Here is a 21295-nt window from a genome sequence, read left to right as displayed (position 1 = left end):
AGTCGGGCCTCGAGGCCTGGCAGCCATCTTGGGGCCCAGCGCCCCTACACGTGCGGAGGCGAGAGCGCCTCGGTCATGTGGCCCAGCGCGCCCTATCACGCGAGAGGGGCGAGGCTTCAGCCTCCAGGGACTTCCGGGCTCCAGAGACCGCCGCTTCCCTTCGCCTCTGCTCTGAGTCTGCTCTGGACCTACATTCTGTTCCGTTGTCTCCCGGAGCAAAGGTAGATCGGACACCGTCCCGCCCGTTCCGGAGGTGCCGGGGATGATGGGATCAGGCGGGACGCCCCCGCGACAGCCCCCCCCCCCCCCCCGGGCCACAGGGAGGGACAGGGATGGAACAGCCGACTTCCTGGCTTCCCCAGCATTTGGGGTCGCTGTCATGAACTTTGGCTGGCTCTCTTAAGTGTCCTGTTGCCCAGCTCCAGCACCTCTCAAGCTCCCTTACGGGACTCTTTAGGGATGATGAAGACAGGGTGCTGGCCAGCGAGCCAGGGGTGGAAGGCTGAGGTCTCCATGACCACGAAAAGGGGAGCTAACAGGGGCTGCTGAATCAAAGCCTGAGAGCGAGCATATGCACTAGTTTGATGCCCCTTAAGGACGACCACCACTGTGTATCTCCAAAGGATCCTTTATTGACCAGAGCAGGACCGTGGCATTTATATATATATATAAAAAAAAGTTTGAAGATCTGGCAGGCCGGAATCCCTTTGCCCGCCCTCCACCCCCAGCACAGATTTTCCTGCCCCCGCCCCTGCACACAGAAGGGGGATGGATGGGTGCCCCACCCAGGCCGCCAGGCCACGCTCCCCCAGGGCACAGAGAAAAAAGAGGCTTTTTCACGGCCACCCCCTGAACATCAGAAATCAACAAGTATTCTCTCAAAAGGAAAAAAAAAAATACAGAAATCAATTAAAACATTTAAATATGAAAAACCAAAAGGGAACTGGGTGGGGAGAGGCAAGAGAGGAAAGGAATGGGAGTTTCTTGGGAAGGAAGGGTCCCCCATGTCCTCACGCCCATTCATAAACGGGCTTGAGGCCTGGGATCCAAGGCTCACACAGTGAGTTTGCAGTGACACAGCTCCTTGTAGATCTGCCGACGAAGTTTGGGCATGTCCTGCTGGGTGAAGCTGAACGGCTGGGCCAGCGCCAGGTGCTTGCAGTACTGGGTGTTAACAAAGCAGGCCGTGAGCATCCCCCGCCCCCCAAGTCAGGACCCGTACTACCCCCTTCGCGTGAGTGAGATCCACCTCCCTGGAACTTTCAGAGAACATCCACATTTCACAAAGGGAGCCAAGGTGCCCCAGCCTGGGGCTCAAAGTCTAACATCACTGCTCTTGGTACCTGAAATGCCCGGTGTTAAAATACTCTGCATTGGCGGTTAGGAGGCAACTCTCCTTAGGGCCAGAAACCAAGGAGCAAGAGACCCAGTCCCGATGTGGGACGGGGAAGCCAGGAGAGCCAACGAAATCCAGGTTTGTGCTCTCTGACACCTAAGGTTACCCTCTGCTCCACAAGGGGCTGTGGGCAATGGGGCAGGGGGCGGGTTGCAGGACAGCCTCCCTCCTCTTGCCCAGCCCTTTAATCCAACTGCCATCTGCTTACCTGTAACACGAAGGCACCGCAGTCGCTGTCATTATTCTGCCTGGCCACATTCTAGAAAAGGAGAAGAAGGCAGGCCCTTCATTTAGAGGCTCCTAGGGGCGTGGCCTCAACTTCTGCCTCCTGCCTTACCTCTGTCACCACCCCGTACTCCTCCCTCTAGAAACTTACCATTTTGAAGTAACCTTTCCAGCCCTGGTGGAAATCCAGCCGGTCTTTCTTCACGGCCTCTGCCTGTAGGTACTTGGCAATATGCTGTGCAGACGGAGAAAAGGAGGGAGCGATGCCCGGTGTCTCCCACAGGAGCCCGGGGTATGGTGGTCACGGGCACCGAGCCCAGGTTTGCTCCTCAGAGCCCCCAGGCCCACCCCTCCGCCGCGAGTGCCGCCACTGGCTTTCCTCCCCACTCTTCCCGCCTCCCTCCTTCCCACTCAGACCTTAGGGCAGCGGCGGTTCAGGGTGCGCTGCGAGTCAAAGTAGGTGATGGTGCGTCGCCTCACGTCAACCGAGATGAGGGACCAATGCACCTCCAGGTGGATGGGGATCAGCAGTAGCTCCTTATTGAAGATGTCCACCTAAGGGGGGCAGTGCCAGGGGTCTGGTCAGAGGGCACGAGAGTCCTGCCTACTGTCATGAGGGGTCTAGAGACGAGTGGAGGCGCTGGCAGGAAGCCGCATGGGAGGGCACAAGGCCCAGCCCTCCACCGGAAGGGGCGGTGTCAGAGCACACACCTGAGAGCCCAGGATGGCCCGGGTACTTTCCACACATTAAAGGTACCGGCGCTCAGTAGCGAAGGACCGAGGCTCAACACTCTGGAGCCAGACTGCGGGGGTTTAGATCTAGCTCCTGCCTTTCCTAGCTCGTGGCCATGGGCGAGCCACTCTATATGCCTCAGTTCTCTTCACCGTAAAAGGCTGGAAACGATAGCCGCTACCTCCTCTGTTTGTTCTGAGAATTAAGTCACACCGAGGACAACGCTGGGTCCCCGGCAAGTGGTCGGTCAGTTACCACAACCATCCTCTGAGGAAGTTCTCTCCCTCGATCTAACGGAGGAAACAGCAGCTTAGAAGACTAGGCAACTTGCTGAAGGCCACGGAAGGGGCAGAGGTGGGACTCAGATGCAGTATGCAGAGGCCAAGTTCTTTCACTGTAGGTCCCCCCACCTCTATCGGGAGCAGTAGGCCTGCCAGGTCGGGGAGGGTGTGAGCTCCTGAGCCCGGGGACAGAAACTAAGAAATGCTGCAGCCCATGGTCCTACCTCACTGTAGAAATTTCCTGGCCTTGGAATTGCAGGGCAGGGAAACTAACGAGAACTATCTTTTCCCCCTCGCCAAACGTGCTCTCTCCTGTCTTCCCCAGTAACGTCTGCTACAAACCCAGGCATCACCCTGATTCTGAGCTTTTCTTCGTTATCTCGTCCAACCCGCCAGAAAGTACTTCGATTCTACCTGCAAAACCCATCCTAGAGAGCGCTCCTGCTCCTCCCTCAGCATCCTGGTCAAGTGTCTGTCTGGCCTTCTTTGCTCGCCTCCTAGTTAGTCTGCCTGCTGCCACTCTTGCCCCACTTCCAATCTCCAACAAAACAGGAGGCTCTTCCCAGCCTGCTTAAGGCTCGTCAACGGCGCCTCAGCCACACGGTGACAGCGGCCTCCACGCCCCACGCGATCAGCCCTGGCCAAGCTTCTGATCATATTCCCCCCCCTCACCCTGCCCCAACCACAGCAGACACTCCTGTGGGCCTTCTGGGCCCCCCACAGTCTCACCTTGTGTCCCATGTACTCGCCGTCCCCTCTGCCTAAACCACTCTTGCCCCCGAGCCACACGTGACCAGGCCCTCGTCATTCCAGGCTCAGAGAAGAGTGGCCTTCCTGGAGCCACCCACATTCCACGCTACTACATCTCCCTTTTAATTTGTTCATGGCGCCTAACACTAGCTGAAATTTAACTTACTTATTCACACTCCACGAAGGCGAGAAGTCTTCCTTACTTAACACCGAGTCCTTGCTGCCCACGACAGTACCGAACGCACAGAAGACCCATGTTACTTGAAAGACTGAGTGAGCAGCCTCGGGGAAGGGACTCCTAGAAAGCGGAACTCTAATCCTTTACAGGGAAGGCGTTACCCACATACACGTGAACTGGCAACTCACGTTTTTGGTCCACCTTTTCACCCCATCATAACCCTTGGTACGGAGTTTATCGTAGAAGAAACTGTTGAAGAAATGCACCTGTGCCAATGACACAAAAGAGCTGGATGGAGTCAAAAGAGCTTCAGGCCTCCCTGCCAAGTCTCCTCCGCCCAGTCCCCGCCCCATGTCACTGGGGCTCCGAGGGCCAGTTTCAACAACCTCCACTGCACTCCACTGGGGGCAGAAACCCAATTCTCTTCCTGCTGCCCCTCCCAACTGGTGGGGTGAGCCACGGGGAGAACCACTGCCGACTGGGGGGAAAGGAACAGAGAAGTTCGGGACCTAGGTTACAGGTCTGAATTTAACAGACCGCCTTTTACCACCTCTCCCCCAAACAAAGATCCTCCCTCCGTGAAAAGGGAAGAGATCAAAGGGAGTGAAAAAGCTGCTGGGATCTGCAGAGGTTCTCCTGGGGACTGAAGTACCCTGTCAGGCCTACCTTTTCAGGGACCGTGTCCATGACCAGGTCTCCGTACATGTTCATCACCTGGGGAGAAGACGGGCGGCAACTTGCCATGGAGGGTGCGGCATGGGCACAGGGCTCCCCCGAGCAGAGGGCCCCAGACACCCCGCTCCCCAAACCCCCTCCGGGGCCCGTTTCTCCCTCCTCCTCACCTGGTCATTGAGCCAGTTCTGTCCGTACAAAGTCCCCAGGTCGTCCATCGTCAGCACGTGCCGCTTATAGGCCACTCGGAAGCCCCTCACCATGGCGTTGCCTGGCATGCGCTGGTACGACTGGATGAGCTGCAGCACCAGGCCCTTCCTGAGTAGGCCAAGGGCGGAGTCACACAAGAGACGAGGGGCTAGGGCGTACAGAAGGACCTTCTGCTGCCCAGAATCGGATCTGTCTCAACTAGTCCCCGCCGGGGCTCGCGTAGCCTTCCGAGGGCCTGCTGAAGGGCCCGCTCCTGGGAAGGAGGCACGTGAGCACCGGGCATATTTCAGGGCCCCGGGGAAGGACCGCCCCATCTGCTCACAGGGGCTTCGCGCTTCACCCGCAGATTCCTCCCCCTCGGTCCCTGCTCCCTCCTCCTCCTGAGTCGGTCCCTCTGGGCGGCATTCTCTCCCGACCCCTGACCCCTCGGGCCCCTCAGGCCCCGGCCCTCTCCTGAGGACCCCTCTGTCCTGCCTCACCTGGAAGGTGTAGAGAACTCCTGCTGAAAGATGTCCTCCAGCTTCTCCACCACCTCATCAGTGCTGAGGGGAATGAGGCTGCCGTAAGTCTGAAGGAATTCATCCAAGATGCCTGAGCGGAGAGGAAGAGGAGAGTGTGAGGCCTCCGCACTCCAACTCAGGAGCTGGCGGAGAGAAGAGAAGGCCCGGTCGTCCGGGCTCCCTTACTCTGCACGCAGGTCACATGCTCCTCTCGCAGGGGGCTGTGCTGGCCGGCCTTCTCCCGGGCCGCTCCGCCTCTTCTGCGGTGCCCAGGTCTGAGCCCTGAAAAAGTTCCTGGGCCACGTGGTCCCCGATGCTGCACACATTGCTGATGAGGATGCTGGCGTCAGGGGGTGCCAGGCCTCGCTCCCCTTCTGGCCCGGGCGGTCCCCCAAAGCCATTGGGAAGAGTACAGGAGAGGAGGCCTACAGCGCAGGGGAAACAGGATGGGGATGAGAAATTGGCTAAGATCAAGGAACAATGGTGAGATCAAACGATACAAATTCTAAGAGCACGGGGAGGAACCGAAACGGAATCTCCCGATAGGAACTCTAGGGGATGGAAACCGTAAAGCGCGAGAGAAGCATGTCTAACAGGTTACAGAAGAACTGAAGAGAAGAGGTGCTCGTCATAGGACAGAAGCAAGAAAAGACTAAGACTCGGAGAGAGGCACGCGTCCGAGACATTTACCACCACCGTATACCTAGCACCGAGTACGGCACCCGGTGCACACCGAAGGCTCGATAAATACTCCAGGGACTGATAAAAACACAGCCCGACATTGTCTGCTTGCGTCCCCGAAAGAAACATCCCGAGTGCGAATGTCACACACGGCTATACAGGTGGTAACTGCAGAGAAATCCCATCCCAGTACCAGAGTAGCACCCTTCGCAGATGCACAGGCAAGGGCCCCTTTATTCGGAAAGGCCAAACGAAAAGGGAGCTTGCGTGGATAATAAGACTAACTTTTCTTTTTTTTTAATTTTTTTTTTTTTTTTAACGTTTATTTATTTTTGAGACAGAGAGAGAGCATGAACGGGGGAGGGTCAGAGAGAGAGGGAGACACAGAATCTGAAACAGGCTCCAGGCTCTGAGCAGTCAGCACAGAGCCCGACGCGGAGCTCGAACTCACGGACCGCGAGATCATGACCTGAGCCGAAGTCGGACGCTTAACCGACTGAGCCACCCAGGCGCCCCAAGACTAACTTTTCTAAACCTCATCTCCCGTTCTCATCTATACACAGGACGCCTACTCGGCTCGGGGACTCTGTCACCCAGCCTTGACCGTCTCCCCAGACTCAGATCTTGCTCAAAGTGGGGCTTAAGATATTTCACAGCTATTCTGGACCCCCTCGCTCTGCCGTCCCACTGTCCTTAGGCCCGGCTCTCACCACAGCAAGAGGCTCCCAATCCTCCTGGATCTGAACCCTGCCCCCACCCTTCCCACACCCCATTCCCACCTTACCGGAGTCAGGGTCCAGAGGAGACTTTGGAGTCCACCTTAATCCATCTTCCTCCACTGGGGCCCAGAGGACATTGGTGGAGACCCTCTCACCCCGTCCTCAGCCATGAGAGCACCTAGCAGACCGAGCCGGGGCGGAGGTGGCCCCCGAGGGGAGTCAAAACGACAGCAGGGGGATGGCAGCTGTGGTGTCGCACCCCCTTCCTGGGGTGAAAGATGGTTCTTGGGGTGTGCGAGGCTCCGCCGCCGGCCCCGGTGGCGCCCCCAAAGCTTCCAGTGGAATGTCAACGAGGTGCTTTTTGAGTACAGCAGCATCCGGAAGGCTCGCATGGCTCTGCGGCGGCGCTGGGAGCAGGTTTTCCGATGAGTAGGGCGAGGAGGGCGAGGCCGCTGGGAGGTTCCCAGCTGACCCCATCTGGGGGGCAGCCTCCAAGCTGCCCCTTCCTCTTCCTCATCTTCATCCTCATCGTCCTCTTCTTCCTCCTCCTCTTCACTAGCTGACGCATCAAAAGAGGGCCGAGGGACAGGGAGGCGTCTGGCTGGCACTGTGGTCCCTGACCCAGGATCTGGCCCAAACCCTCCACCTGATTTAAGTCGGGGTTTAGGGGGTGGGGGCCAACGAAGACGCTCCGCCTGGGACTTGAGTAAGCCGGGGCCACGCCAGGTCCAGGAGGCTCAGGCCCCCAAGACCCGGTCCCTTGTATAGTCTCTTTCATTTTCCGGTAGCCTGTAAAACAACGGTTAGAGTGTCAGAATGCAAACACCCCGCACCCCAGATCCTGCCTCTCTTCCTCGGCATGCCTCCTCTGGAATCAGATACAAATGACCTAAGAAAAGAGGAAAAAGCGCAAAACCCCTACGAATTTCCGATCTTTTCGGTTAACAAGATCCGCAGGGCCCTTCAGAGTCCATGCCACCATCTCTCCCCCAACCACAGAGGAGCAAGGGAGAATGGCTAAGCGGCAGGATCTTATTTCTCGGACCCCCCAGGTTAAAGCCACTGTTGTCAGTATTTAATGCCACCAGGAGTATCCTAATTGAGAACCTAGTAAGGGCAATGGCTCAGCAGGAGACTCCTGACATGATAAAGAGATACCTGAGAACACAGCTTCCACGGGGAAACCGGGGTCTAGAGTGGGGAGAGAGTGCTCTACCACCTCGGAATGAATGGGGTGGGGTGGGGAGGGTACGGGCATGCTCAGGTCGTCGCAGGAGGGAATGGGGATCCCAGGGCTATGGTTCAGGTAGTAAAATCTAACGAAAACGGAAGAATGTTAAGGGAAACTGAAAGAGAACCCAACCGGTGCTCAGGCGGCCGGATCAAGCCGCTGGGACAGAACTGAGCCGCGTGAGCCAGGTTGGCCCAGCCCCCTCTCCTGCTCCGCTCCCGGGGGCCAGAATGCGTCCCACACCGGTTTGGTCCTGGACAGTTCGGCGCCCGAGGGCCTGAAGAAGCCCCTTCGAGGGCCTCCTGGGCCCCGGTTTGGTGGGAATGAGATCCAGGAATGGGAGAGGCCGCGGCAGGGCTGGGGGAAGGGTAGGGGGCGTCCTCACCGGGAGCGGGGAAGCCGGGCGGACGGGCCCGAGGGCGGGCGTCTCCGGCCTCAAGCTTCCCGGCTCATCTCTCCGGCGACGGCGGCGGCCCCGCCACTCCTGCTGTCTTCAGGCGCAGCCCTCTCAATTCAGGATTCCAACGCTTCTGGGCCGCGCGCCGCGCCGCCGAGCCGCCCCGCCGCGGCCGCCGCTTGCTCTGCTCCAGCCTCCACCTCCACCACCTCCCCCTCCTCCTCCTCCTCCTCCTCCTTCCCCTCCCGCGAGCCCCAGGCCCACCGGCGCTGGCGGCGCACGATTAGTACGTCACAGCCGGCGAACAGCGCCGGCGCGGCCAGCGCGCGCCTAGTCCCGCCTACCCCCGAACGTAGACGCCACGGGACCGTCCCGCCCCCGAGCCCCGTGCAGGGCTGCGCCTGCGCACGCTCGCTGCTCCCGGCCGCGCGCGACTAGCCCATCGCGCTCCCTTTTGCGCCTGCGCGTCCCCCACCGCTGCGTGTCCCGCTGCGTAGCGCTTCTCCGCGCTGGCGGGGCCCGAACCCCGGGGCCTTGGTACCTCGGTCCCCGGCGGCGCGCCGGAGGACAGCCGGGAGGGCGGGGAGATCCCGGTACAGGGACGGGGCTGAGGCAAGGCAGCGGGGGAAGTGGAAGTCGTTTACTCTCCTATTTAAGTTTAAGCGGGTCTTGAGCAGAAAGAAAGCTCGAGGAGTGAAGGAAGACCAGCATTCGGGCCAAGATTTACCCGAGGCTGCCCGGCGACCCGTCCCAGCCCCGAGAGGCTTGGAGGGCCCGTCACGCTAGGGGAGCGGAGGGCAGGAAAGGCGGAACTTGGCACCCGTAGGGTGGTGTGTCTGCAAAGGGACTGTCGTCGTCGTCGTCGGGCACCCCCCCCCCCCCCAGACGGGCGCACAATAAACACACCCCTGGAGATAGTGATGGGAGCCGAGCCCGGGGCCCCGTTGGTGGAGAGGGAGGTGAGGGCGGGGCTTCTTGTGGAGGGAGGAGGCAGCGGGTACCTGGAGAGAGGTGTGGCGTGGGGAACCAGGAGTTTCCTGAGTGGAGGGAGGCTTCGTGGGCTTCTGCCAACAGGCAGGCTGCTTCTCTCAAGCTGCCGCTAGATGGTGGTGCTGTTCTGGAAGCATTCCAGTGGGACTTAAAGTAGGTCTCCACCAAGGCCTGGCATTGCCCCCCATTTCTCCCCCCACCCCCCAAGAATGTGGGGCTGGATGGGGGACGAGAGCAAGAGATTACACTTCTTTAATATCCGTGAAGTCGAAGTCCAGGGGATGGGGGCGGAAAGGGAAAAGGGAGGCACGGAGATTCGTGAGTCGTCAAACCCCGGGTTCCAGTCAACCCTGGAAGAGGCCTCTGTTCCTGTTAGCTCTTGGCTGCCTCCAGTATGTCCCCACCCCAGTCTTCCGAGCTTGAGACCACCTCAAAATCACAGTTTCACAAAGCCCAGGAAGGTTCCAGATGGCGAGAGGCTAAGCTTCGCCCTTCCCCGGGGGATTGTGACACTCAGAATATCCCCTTGGTGTAGGTGGAAGACACCTGAGAGGAGAGAAGAGATGCTCAGTGAGGTCACGGTCGCGCAGACTGACGTCTCCCTTCCCTTCTCCAGCTCAACCTCTTTTGCGCTTTCTGTCCTTCATTCCAGACCCACCTCTCCACCCAGGCTTCCAACCCCCTGCTGGAGCTTCCTCGTCACCACCACCCCCCCCGGGGTCAGAGAGACCCTGCTCTTCTCACGACCCCCCCCCCCCCCCCCCCCGCCCTCCACCGCCCACAGGGCTCCCACCTGCACTGTAGCAACTATTGTAGGCCCAGTCCGGATTGGAAGGCATACTTCGTATACAACGGAATAGCGTCTCCTGCCTTCCCCGGCCCTCCCGGGACACCACCTGACCCATGGTGAAAGTCACATCGTGGAACAGGACCTGGCAGGGAACGGAGGAGAAACGAGATGGCTCAGTGCTGGGAGGCCTCGGGAGCCTGGACAAGAGAGCCAAGGAAGGAAGGAGGGTCTTCTAAGTTTGGTATGAACAGAAGGGTCGGGAATTCTCAGTAGCAGGACTTACGGGCCCTGGGAGAACAGACCTCCGGCCCCCCACATGAGGCGTAGGGTATGTTTGGGATTACCTGGCTATACAGCAGATAAACTCCAGTGTCCCAGACTCGAACAACGTATCCTTGGGCCTCCAGGCTTCTCCCACGCTTAAGAGCTGGTTGCCAGATCACCTCTGTCACATCAGAGTCCTCTGGGGGTGAGGGGTGGGGCAGTCAGGATCTCCCTGCATTCTCAGACACTCTTCGCCCCCAGGAGTCTCTTGGGCCCAGGTGCCAGCCCCCCAGTTCCCCAATCCGGCCCCTCCCCGAAAGCCGTTATCGAAGAAAACTGCTCACCCTTGGAGGTGATGTTGATGGGGACAAGGTGCAGAACGGAGTGCTTCTCTGAGGAGAGAAGGGAATCTGAGCAGTGCCCACCTGCCCCGGCCGCCCTGTGCTCAGCCCCTCCACCCTCACCCTGGCTGCGGATAACTGTCCCCAGATCCCCATGCGGCTGGATCACCTCCCTCCCCGGCTGCACCCCCGAGGCCTCACTCTTCTGTTTATGGGTGAGCACTGCTCTCTTTCTCCGGGACCTCTCCCCATTCTCCCAGGCTTCCAGGGCGTCAGGGCTCTGCTCACGGAAAGAGGGTCGGGGTTAGGCTGAGATGCAAGGGTCCCAGGCAGCCTCTCTTCCCAGCCCGCCCCCTCCCTCCGCCCCAGGAGTGCCTCACATCTCTCATGCACTTTTCCCCAGCAACCTGAGTCTCGGTGCTGGCTCTCCTCCAGGATCTGTTAGGTACGAGAAGCATTAATCTTTAACAATTTCCTTTCCTGGAATGGCTGCTCCCTTGACCTCCAAACCTGGGACCCTCTCTTGCACCTACTCAAAACTTTACAGACCGAGAGGCTAGAACCAAGAGGTCCGGAGATGGCCCCGCCATCCATCCCTTACTCCCCCACGCCCTTCTCCCCTCACTCACCTGCTCCCGGAGGCTCGGCCACGGATGCCCTTCTTCCTCCTTGCAGGGCCCTCCAGTCCTCTGCAGCCGAGTCACCTCTCTCCTTAGATTTTGCAGCTCTGTTTGCTGGGTCAGCAGGGCCATGGCACACGCCACAGCCCCTAGAGCCGCCCCCCAACTCAACCAGAGGGCGACTGAGAGCGCCGGCTCTCGGGCCGGGCCCCCCATGTCTCCCGGTGGCCCTCTGGGGGCTGGCAAGGAAGGAGACGAGGCTGGCATGAGCTGGGGACCCTGCAGAGAGCAGTGGCCTCAGGAGTGGGGTGGCGAGGAGGTGGTGGGGAGGGTGGGGGTGCAGAAGGGAAGAAGAAGAGTGTTACGCAAGGGAGAAATAAAAAGGAACTTGAGAATAAAAAGGAAGGAGGAGGAAAACCGGCTAGGGGCACTGCTGGAGCTCCTGGCACCCCACTGCGGGGCCGGTGGCGTCTTGAGACACGCTCCCCCGCCCCCCTCCCCCCCACACCCTTCTCCAGCCTCAGGAGAATTTGGTGACAATCTGTCTAGGAAGGACGGGACTGCCAGTGACACCCAGGAAGCAGCCCGAGCACGGGAACCCTGGGAGGGCCCCAGGAGTGGGGGAGGGAAGGTCGGCTGCCCCGGGGCACAGTGCCAAGAGCAGGGATGGAGGGACAAGCTGGGCAGCTTGGGGGTCAAGGGGTGAGGGCGGGAGACCCTCTGGCTGAGCCACGGGAGAGGTCTCTGGGCAAGTTGGCTGGGAATGACTGAACGTGCAAAAGGAGGGGAGGGGGCGGATGGGGAGGAGAACCAGGGTCGCGGAAGCCAGAAACTGGCCGAGTTCTGGGGTTAGGGCCAGGCCGGGTGTGTTGGAATAAGGCCTGCGCTACTCCCTGTGCTGAACTTGGCAAGCAGGACTTCCTGTTTCCCGAGAAAAGCTCTTACATAAGGCTCTGGTCAAAGAGAGAAAGAGACAGCCCCAAGCACCCTACCGCTGGAAGGTTCCTCCCCTGGACCCAGGCCCCCCCCACTCCCCCGGCCACGTCCTGCTTCCTGACCCCGAGCTCCCCTGCGAGCCTGCTCCCACCCCACATCCAGGCCAGGGCTTGGGCCCGCACCTGCTGAATGTCCAGAGGCTCCCACTCCTCCCAGCCAGGGATCACCCTCGGGAGGAAGCCCGCCTCCTAGGTAAATGAGGCGGCTTCTGCTGGACCTTGGGCAGAGGATTGATTTTTTTTCCTGGCAGTTTGCCTTTTGACTCTCTGTTCATGCCTCAGGGGTCAGAAGCATGTGGGTCCCCATTCCCGAGCCTGTACATTGCCCTGGAGTCCCAGCCGTCCCGCACCCCACCCTTCGATGCCCGGCCCCCCTTGCCGTGGCCCTCGGCTACCCTGAGAACTGTTCCCTAAGTCCCAATAGAGAGACCGTGGGGGCGCCTGGGTGGCTCAGTCAGTTAAGCTTCCGACTTCGGCTCAGGTCACGAACTCACGGTTCATGGGTTCGGGCCCCGCGCGCGGCTCTGTGCGGACAGCTCGGAGCCTGCAGCCTGCTTCACATTCTGTGTGTGTCTCTCTCTCTCTCTGCCCCTCCCCTACTCGTGCATTGTCTCTCTCTCTCCCTCTCTCTCAAAAACATTAAAAAAAAAAAAAAAAAAAGAGAGAGACCGTGGCTTATTCTCTTTAATATTCACTTATCAACATTTTGTCACAATAATAATAAAAATAATATCTGTTTTAAAAATCCACAGGGAATTATCGGGAAGGATCTCGTCTTGCTCTTAGCCCTCACGTTTGGGAACTCCTGGCCCCGTCTCAGTCTCCCTGGCGTCCAGCCCCTCTTAGTGCCTGAACAGGCGGTGGGGACCCACCCTCACCCAGGGTAGAGTAGACACAGTGTCCGGGGGCAGGGTGGGGAGGTTGTGGCCAGGGCAGGGAGTCAGGAGATAAATGGGGGGGGGGGGGGCGTCGAAAGACCAGGGATTCAGGAGCTAGTGAGGTGCAGGGGGGAGGGGGAGTGGGTGTCAGAGGAGAAGGGGGTTGTCTACGTGGCGTGGCAACACGTGAACAGTCCAAGCAGCCTGCAGGGGGGGGGGCGGGTCTGGGGCGAGGAGCAGCGGAGGGTGGGGCCCGGGGCGCCACCGGGGCCCCTCAGTGAACCTGAAAGAGTCCGAAGTAGGTGAGGAAGGGGGCGGCCTTGAGATGGGCCCAGGGGAGGGTGCGGATCCGCAGGGAGGACCCTGGCCGGAGGGGCAACAGCCCAGACACGTGGCAGAGGCGGACCTGGGACCCCGGGGAGCTGGCGGCCGTGGCGGAGAATTCTTCCAGGCAGCGCAGGGCCAGCGCGTCGTCCACCAGCAAATCGAGCTTCAGGTAGACGGCCTTCCCCTCGTCAAAGTGCACCTACGGGGAGGCGACACGGTCTCCGTGTCCCCTGTCCTCGGTGACCCAGGGATCCACCCCCCCCACCCCCCCCCCCAACCCCAGCCCAAAGCCCGAGCTCCCCGCCCACCTGGAGCTGCCCCCGCCCCGTGACCCGGACCCTTGTCCCCCGGTTCCCGCGTCCCCCCCCCCCCCCCCCGGAGCCAGGTGGGGCTTACCTGACTGTACAGGTAGTAGAGCCCAGCCCGAGTGACTGTAAATTCCCCGCTCTGGCGGTCATAGCGCAGTGGGTTGGAGCTGTTGATTTTGGCCTCCTCCCAGCCACTCACCGTCCCGTCCACACCTGAATGTGGGTGTTCAGAGATCGGGGAGAGTCCCTCTCCAGGACTTCCTCACACTCCCCAAAGACCCATCGGGTACAGAAGTCTCGGGGGCCCGCTGGGCCCAGAAGACAGACACGTGGCCCCAGGCCCCGGGTGGAGTCACGGCCCACGGAGCCTGTAGTGCCATAGGAAGTTCTGTGCAGAAATGCAACGTATGTGTGACCAGAGGGGTCGGGAGCAACCCGTCACCAGCCACTTCTGGGGAGAAGAGCCAGATGGAAGGAAAGGTGGGGGGGGGGTTGATATTTTGTGTCTCTAATTTTTTAAATATTTTTTAAAATATTTATTTGGGGGGGGGAGTGAGCACGAGTGGGGGGAGAGCAGAGGGAGGGAGGGAGGGAGAGAGAGAGAGAGAGAGAGAATCCCAATCCCAAGCAGGCTCCATATTCAGCGCAGTCTGTCGAGGGGCTTGATCCCACGAACCCTGAGATCATGACCTGAGCTGAAAGCAAGGGTCAGATGCTTGACCAACTGAGCCACCCGGAAGCCCCTGTGTCTCTACTGTTTGTCTGTTTTGAGACCATATACGGTACTTGAATCGTATATTACTGGGATTATTAAAATTGAAAATAACAAGGGGCACCTGGGTGGCTCAGACGGTTGGGCATCCGGCTTCAGCTCAGGTCATGATCTCGCGGTCCGTGAGTTCGAGCCCCGCATCGGGCTCTGTGCCGGCAGCTCAGAGCCTGGAGTCTGCTTCGGATTCTGTGTCTCCCTCTCTCTCTGCCCCTCCCCTGCTTGTGCTCTCTCTCTCTCTCTCTCTCAAAAATAAACATTTAAAAAAAAGTGGTACCCAAGTGTCCGTCAGACGATGAATGGGTAAGGAAAATTGTGGTATATCCATGCAATGAGAAATTATTCAACCCCCAAAAGAAATGCTATGGGGGCGCCTGGCTGGCTCAGCCAATTGAGCGTCCAACTCTTGATTTTGGTTCAGATCGTGATCCCAGGGTCGTGGGATTGAGCCCTTTGTCGGGCTCCTCTGGGATCGTGGGGCCTGCTTGGGATTCTCTCTCTTGCCCCCTCTCTCTGCCCCCCCACCCCAAAATAAGTAAACTTTTAAAAATAGAGTTTAAATGGGCGAATTGTATGGACCCTGAAGCATAGCTCCATAAAGATGTACCGGAAAAACAAAACAAACAAAAAAACACCACTCTAGAACTGGACCAGTTACAAATTGCAAAGAAGGTAAATAGTAAGACGACAGAGCACAACTCAAGTGGCTTCCCGGGTCCTCCCAGGCCCGCCCCAGTCCACCTCTCCAATGTCACCCCTCTCTGGCTGCGCCAGCTCACAGGACTCCCGCCTCCTTCCTGTTCCCGCCGCACACCTGGCACCTTCCCTCGGCCAGATCCCGACTCCGCTGGGAACCCTTCCCCGGCCACCCTGGCGTGGCCAGTCCGGCCTGTCTTTCACCTGCTCGCCACGGCCCCCCGCCTTCGGAGCAGCCGCCGTCGCAGGAAGTCATCCGGTTTAGTTACACAGGAGGAAGTGTGGGGTCCCACCCGGCCTTACTGTCTACTGTGCCGTGGCCCCCGGGGCTGGGCCTGCTCGGAGTGGGCGCCCAGGGGACACTGGTGGGAGGAAGGAGGGGGGGTGGCCAACGCGGCCCCCCGGCTCTGGCTTCGTGTGGCTCTGGCGGCTGCTGTCCCGGGCCTCGCTGGCGGCCTTCCCCCTCTGCCGGCCCCGGGGCGCTGTCCTTGCTACTTTGCGCAAGGACGTGGTAACGCTTGCCGGGCGTTCTCCTGCCCACCTACGAGATACCCGTCACCCTGCAGACTCCCATGTGGGCCTCCAGCCCCGCTCTTTCCTGCGTCCTCCCCACCCCGCTCACTGTGCCGTCACCATCGGACCGTAATATCATCCGGACCCAAACTGAGCGCGGCCCCTCCACCCCGGCCTCGCTTTCTGTCTCTGTGCCCGCATCTGGCTCCGGGTTCTTGCCCCCACGGGGTACCCAGGCCCCTCTCTGCCCCCCCCAGTGTGGTCTCCGCCACTCTCACCGGGATTCTTCCCAGCCTCCTTCCTCCTTGGCACCCCCCCCCGCCCTGGTCTCCCCGGTCCCCGGCTCCAGTATATTCCCTACACACAGCCACGGGGAGTGAGGTTTCAAAAACGCAGATGTGAGCCTGCCTCTACTTGCTTTGACCTTGGAACGACTTCCAGAACGCCTGTGTGGCCCGGCTCCACGTTTTCGTCCAACCTCGAGTCTCATGCTGTTCCGCCACCAATTCCCTCCGACCACGCTGGGCTTCTCCTGGTCGCCCGGCCTCATCATCCTCTTGCCAGACTCGGGGCTTTGGCACAAGCGGCTCCTTCCACCTGGCGCGCCCTTGACCCCTGGTCCATCTTACATTCGTGCTGCAGGGTCCACGCCTTTTTGAGACAGGAATCCCGACTCCACTGTAAAGCTGGGTGTCTTCCTCTCCGCCACCGCCTCCCTCTGGCTACTTTCATTCTTGTTCCTGTCCCAGCCTACCGTAACTTGCAAATCCCTATGCCTGTCTCCTCTCCGAGACGGTGACTTTTTCTCGCGAACAGGTCTGGGTATCATCCCCCGTGGGCGCCCGGCCCGGTCCTTACCAACAGCAGGTGCTCAGTGCGTGTGTGTTCCGTCAGGGGACGAATGAATGTCTGGGCTAAAATAAATGGCCCATCTGGAGGGGAGGAAGGCTGGCCTGGGGCCTGAAGAGGAGGGGGAGAGGAGGGAGGGCGTGCCCCACTATGGGACCAGCCTGGGCGAAGGCTGGTTGTGGCCAGGGGGCACGGGGTCCCTGGGACCATGATGTCCGCCAATGTCACCACCACAAACCTCAAATGGACGTTCTTTATAGCCTGGCAGCCTTCCTGCTCCTCCCCCACGAAGCTCGCTCTTGTAGTCCTCAAGATAAGCGTTTTGTACCACCTCTGCTCACCTCCCCCCCACCCTCGTCATGCTCCCGAGGACCTAGAAGTCATCATGCAAGGGCTCCCTCACGTCCCCCCACCAGCACTAAAAACTGACCTGTCGTCACACTCTCCAGGGGATGATGTGTTCCTCTCTCGGTTCTGGAACCCACCCCTGGCCCCCTTCCTGGACGCTGCCCTGCAGGCTCCCCCCACCCCCGCACCAGGCATGTCCGGGACACAAGCCCGCGCTGGCTGGGTTCAAACCCGGGCTCCACCCCTGGGTATCCTCGAGGCCTCACACAGGTTAAGTGGCCTCTATCTACCGGACTGCCTGGGTGGCTCAGTCGGTTAAGCGCCCACCTCTCGGCTTTGGCTTAGGTCATGATCTCGCAGTTCGTGAGATCGAGCCCCGCATCGGGCTCCGTGCTGACAGCTTCCTTTTAGGGCTATTGCAGAGACTGGATGAATGTTCCATTCAGTAGCTGTTGGCTAAGACCCCTGTAGGGTTGCTCACCACCAGAAGGACTGCACCCTTCCTCCATACACAGCTCCCTCCAGCTACTGGCCTGTTGCTCCGCTCGTCACAGAGAAACTTCTAGAAAGGGTTGTCACCGTCTCCAATTCCTAGTTCCCATTTTCTCTTAACCCAATCCACACTGGCGTCCATCCTAACGGGCCACTGAAACCGCCCATGTCCAGGTCACCAGCTGACTTTTAAGGTTACCAAACCCAGCGGTCATCTCATGTGACCACTCAGCTGCATGGGGCACAGATGGCCACACCCTCCTGGGTGAGACCGAGTCTTCTCCCAGATCACAGGACACTCCCCTCCCCGGTTTCTTCCCTTCTGTCCGGCTGCTTTTCTCAGCGTCCACTGGGCTGTCTTTGGCCTCCCCTCTGGATGTCCCGAGAGCCTCAGGAACTCACTCTGGGGGTGCTTCTTCCTCGCGGTGTTTCATCCAACCCTACAGCTCTAAATACCACGTCTGTGGCTGTGACTCCTGACTGTTCGCGTCCTGACCTAGCCTGAGCCGGCCCACGATGTCCGGCCAGCTATTTGTGGAAGCCACTGGCTGATTATTAAACACTTCATGATTAATTTACGTATCTCCCAACCCATTTCTCCCCTGGTTAACGCCACCTCAATAAATGGCATCATTAGGGGCGCCTGGGTGGCTCAGTCGGTTAAGCGTCTTGACTTCAGCTCAGGTCATGATCTCGTGGTTCCTGGGTTCGAGCCCCGCGTCGGGCCCTGCGCTGACAGCTCGGAGCCTGGAGCGTGCTTCGGATTCTGTGTCTCCCTCTCTCTCTGCCTCTCCCCTGCTCGTGCTCTGTCTCTCTCTCTCAATAATAAATAAACGTTAAAAAAAAATAAATGGCATCACGATTCCCAAAGATGCCCAAGTTCAAAACCGAGAAGTCATTTGTGATTCCTTCCTTCCCCTTCCCCCCCCCCCCCCCCCCCCCCCCCCCCCCCCCCCCCCCCCCCGCACAGCCGACTCATTAGCAAGCCGCTAGCCTCAAGCCACATACCGAATCTACCTACTTCACTTAGAGGCCTTGGCAACGCAGGTGGGATGGAGTAGTGGGGGGGGGGGGGGGGGAGAGTCTGGGAGGGGAAGGGGCCAGAGACTGGGTTTGAGGTTCTGAGGTCATAGTGCTGAGTTGGGAGGTCGGGTAAAGGTGGAAAAGAAGAGCCCAGTAGAAACATTTTGAGAAAAGTGATCAGAGTGGTGAAGATTCATAGAATACGGGAGGGGGGTGGCGGGGGGAGAGGAGGGAAGGATCCAATGTGCTTCTTGCACAAGAGCGAGGCCTAATGGTTGGGTGGGGGCAGACTGCCTGGGTCACAGACAAAGTCCAGGTTTGGGGGCTGAGAGAACCGAGCCCCTGAAGATTTTCTTGAACTGGCTTCTGGGGTTCCCCAGCTGAAGGCAGGGAGGATGGTGGGAAGGGAAAGGTTTTGAGGGGCTCCTTGTCCAGGAGGTCAGTGCTGTGGGGGGCAGGGGAGAGCAGGGGCAGGTGGGAATGGGGTCTCACCGGCCTGCGCTCCGTCCTGTCCCGGTCGTGGGTGAACTGTAAGACACAGGAAAGGGTGGGTGAGACCTGGCCTGCCCCTCCACCACCCGCCCTCCCTGGGCATAGCTCCCCATCACTCACCTTCATAGTGAGCTGCGATCGCTCTGCGAGCCCTTGCTTTCCGGCCTTTGGGTGCTGAGAATCAAGGAAAGACAGATGGGCAAAAGAGTGCCCAGAAGCCACTCTCCAGCCCCTTCTCCCTCTCAGAAGCCCAGCATCCCCCTTCTGGTCCAGGCTCCTGTCCTCAGAACCTCAGGCCTTATCTCCCTCCACAAGTAGAATGACTATATGATTTCTCATCCAAACTGGGTTGTTTCTGAGAGCAAAAGTCTTGCTATTAATAATCGCACTGACAAAACACTTGTAAGCTGGGACAGTCCCATGCAAACCTGGGCCTGTAGTCATATGATCATCCCATTCAGAAGTTTCTTAGCTTATTTGGGCCCGGGCCCCTGACTCCCCAACGCCCCTCTGTGTCTCCATCAGGACCCCAGGGGCTCTCCTAACCCCAGACCGTCCCTCCTTCCTATTTGGTGTAGGGTTTGAAATGAGAAGCAGGTCCAAGTGATGGAACAGGCTTCAGAGAGAGGGCCAGAATTCTAGGTTTGAGCGTGCCTCAACTGGTTAGCTGCATGACTGTGAACCCCCCCCCCCGCCCCGCCCCAACACTGTCTGTGCCTCAGTTTCTCCATCCTGCCTGTCAGTGAGGTTCGTGGTTTCGGCTCTGCCCGCTTTGTGGGGCTATTAGGGCAAACAAACGCAATAATGAGTGCAGAAGCCACGGCAGACCCGTCACTGTTCCTATTCTGGAAGGTGGGATAAGGGGTGCTCACCGCTTCTGCGAGGCCGCGCCAGCCGCTTCAGGAAAGGCCCGGCATCTCGGCTTTCCTCTATCTGGAGATTCAGTTCCTAAGGGAATTAAGGGCAGGGCTAAACCAGGGTCTTGCCTGGGGACCAGCAGAGACGTAAACTGAGACCGACAGGGGGCCCCGTCAGAAGAGGCACCAGCCAGCAGCAGGCACAGAAGCCTTTGGGGGGGGGGGGGGGTCCAAGGGGAGGCAAGGTCCGGGGGTCAGGCCTGCCCCAGCCCTCACCGCGCCCCCTCCCGAGCCCCCCACCACACACAACGAGCACAGACCCTTGGGCGCGATCGGCACATGGCACACGCGCCCACACCCAGTCAGTGTGCACGGTGGGCACACGCCCCGCACGCACACATCACGAGCATCCCTCCTCCTCCTCCTCCTCCTCCTCCTCCTCCTCCTCCTCCTCCTCCGGCGGCAGGCTCCCCCCCCCCCCGCCCGTCTCATACCCCCACTTCACCCGCGGCCAATAAACACTCCGTACTCGGGTGACCCAGACCCCTTGCACGCAGCCGTCACCCTCTCTCCCCCTCGCTTACCAGTGCACGGCGGTGCACACCCCCGCGCACACGCGCGGCCGGCGCCGCCAGGGCACACCCCGCACCCTCCGCTCGCACACGCTCCCCACGCCCAGACGCGCGCGCCCGCCGCCCACGGCCACTCACCGGCGGGTCCGGGTCCTCCTCTGCCACCAGCTCCCCCTGGGAAGGCTCCTGCTGGGAAGGAGGCAGCGTCACCCAGCCCTCCTCCACCTGACATCTCACCCTCCACCCATCTTCCTGGCCCCGAGCCCTCGGCCCACCCGGCCGCGCCCGCCGCTCCGCAGACGCGGCTCCGGGCCGGCCCCGGGAGGGCTGCGCCGCAGGGGCCTCACCTGGGCGGGCGGCGGGGGCCGGCGCCCCAGGCTGACCGCGGCCAGCAGGAGGCCGAGGCAGGCGAGCGCCAGGCCCAGGCCCAGCGCGAGCGGGGCCAGCAGGGCGGTGCCCGGCTCCCCCAGGAGCCCCCTCCGCCTCTGGCTCCGACGGCCGGCCATGGGGGCGGGGGGCTGTGCCTGCCGCGCCGCCCCCCCCTCCCGGGACCCGCGGGGGCGAGGGAGGGGGAGCGGGCGGAGCGGGCGGCGGAGAGGGAGGGGCGACGGACGCGCCCGGGGAGGGGAGCGCTCAGGAAGCCGGACGCTGCTCGTGCGCCGGGGCGCGGGCGGCCGGGCGCGTGCACCGCGCGGACCCCGGGAGGAGGCCCGCGCCGTCGGCCCCGTGCGCCCGCGGGGCCGGGGTTGGCGGGAGGGGCCCCGGACCGGGGGTGGTGGGGGGGGGTGGGGGGCGGCGCGGGCGGCGGGGGCGCGGCGCGCGGGGCCTCCACCCGGCCCGGGGGCGGCGGCGGCGGCGTTGGCGGCGGGACCCCCGCGCCTCCGACGGGTCTAGTTGATTTCAGGCTCCTGCCCGAGGTCACCGCGCGGTGTGGTTGGGGCCAGAGCAAGTTGGGGCTTTATCGGCTGCACCGCAGGCCGGTACTTCCGTGCAAGTGATGAGAGAGCCTAAGGCCCATTGAGGGCCAAGCGCAAGCCAGCCCGATCCCCCCCCTCCCCGCCCTCCCCTGCCCCCACCCCCGACATGGGATGTGTGTGCTATTCCTCAGGCACTCCCGGCCGCCCGAGAACAAAGGAGAGGAAAGAAAAACGAATGGTTAACTGATAGAGATCACAGTCGTGCAGGACCTGAGTCTCCC

General features: G+C 60.6%; 3 protein-coding genes across 4 annotated transcripts; all 3 read right to left on the bottom strand.

The window, feature by feature from the left end:
• Positions 1-620: 620 nt before the first annotated feature.
• On the bottom strand, positions 621-7899 carry SENP3 (SUMO specific peptidase 3). Its single transcript, XM_042917388.1, is given in 14 exon segments — positions 621-1164; positions 1605-1655; positions 1773-1856; positions 2039-2176; positions 3752-3829; positions 4230-4277; positions 4406-4553; positions 4925-5036; positions 5132-5185; positions 5188-5370; positions 6411-6470; positions 6473-7039; positions 7042-7134; positions 7504-7899. Coding segments are annotated over 14 exon segments (1827 nt in total). The 5' UTR covers positions 7604-7899; the 3' UTR covers positions 621-1053.
• Positions 7900-9199: 1300 nt separating this feature from the next.
• Positions 9200-11474, bottom strand: TNFSF13 (TNF superfamily member 13). Its single transcript, XM_042916379.1, has 6 exons — positions 10988-11474; positions 10560-10638; positions 10362-10409; positions 10098-10216; positions 9757-9895; positions 9200-9509 (listed from the first exon to the last, which is right to left on the bottom strand). Exons 1-6 carry the CDS (start codon positions 11243-11245, stop codon positions 9400-9402), a joined length of 753 nt encoding a protein of 250 aa, XP_042772313.1. The 5' UTR covers positions 11246-11474; the 3' UTR covers positions 9200-9399.
• A 1165-nt stretch (positions 11475-12639) lies between these two features.
• Positions 12640-20633, bottom strand: TNFSF12 (TNF superfamily member 12). 2 transcript variants are annotated; one of them, XM_042916380.1, is made up of 7 exons: positions 20445-20633; positions 20236-20286; positions 19541-19616; positions 18789-18842; positions 18669-18704; positions 13575-13699; positions 12640-13377 (listed from the first exon to the last, which is right to left on the bottom strand). In XM_042916380.1, the coding sequence occupies exons 1-7, from the start codon at positions 20601-20603 to the stop codon at positions 13126-13128; spliced, it is 753 nt and encodes a 250-aa protein (XP_042772314.1). In that variant the 5' UTR covers positions 20604-20633; the 3' UTR covers positions 12640-13125. The 2 variants fall into 2 exon arrangements, with proteins under 2 accessions (XP_042772314.1, XP_042772315.1); XM_042916381.1 differs by having other exon boundaries at positions 20236-20283.
• Positions 20634-21295: the final 662 nt, after the last annotated feature.

Source organism: Panthera leo, chromosome E1, assembly GCF_018350215.1.
Source record: "Panthera leo isolate Ple1 chromosome E1, P.leo_Ple1_pat1.1, whole genome shotgun sequence".
Lineage (NCBI taxonomy): Eukaryota > Metazoa > Chordata > Mammalia > Carnivora > Felidae > Panthera > Panthera leo.
This window is presented reverse-complemented; position numbering and strand designations above follow the sequence as displayed.

Bases quoted from the DNA above. Each gene is read 5' to 3' on its own strand.
- TNFSF13 (XM_042916379.1), bottom strand. From the start codon at position 11,245: ATGCCAGCCTCGTCTCCTTCCTTGCCAGCCCCCAGAGGGCCACCGGGA. The intron at 10,410-10,559 runs GTGAGGCCTCGG...TTCTCTCCTCAG, and splicing joins GCTCACCCATAAACAGAAGA to AGAAGCACTCCGTTCTGCAC. The intron at 10,217-10,361 runs GTGAGCAGTTTT...CCTCACCCCCAG, and splicing joins CATCAACATCACCTCCAAGG to AGGACTCTGATGTGACAGAG.
- TNFSF12 (XM_042916380.1), bottom strand. From the start codon at position 20,603: ATGGCCGGCCGTCGGAGCCAGAGGCGGAGGGGGCTCCTGGGGGAGCCG. The intron at 18,843-19,540 runs GTGAGCACCCCT...CTTGATTCTCAG, and splicing joins GGCGCGGCCTCGCAGAAGCG to CACCCAAAGGCCGGAAAGCA. The intron at 18,705-18,788 runs GTGAGTGATGGG...TGTGTCTTACAG, and splicing joins GATCGCAGCTCACTATGAAG to TTCACCCACGACCGGGACAG.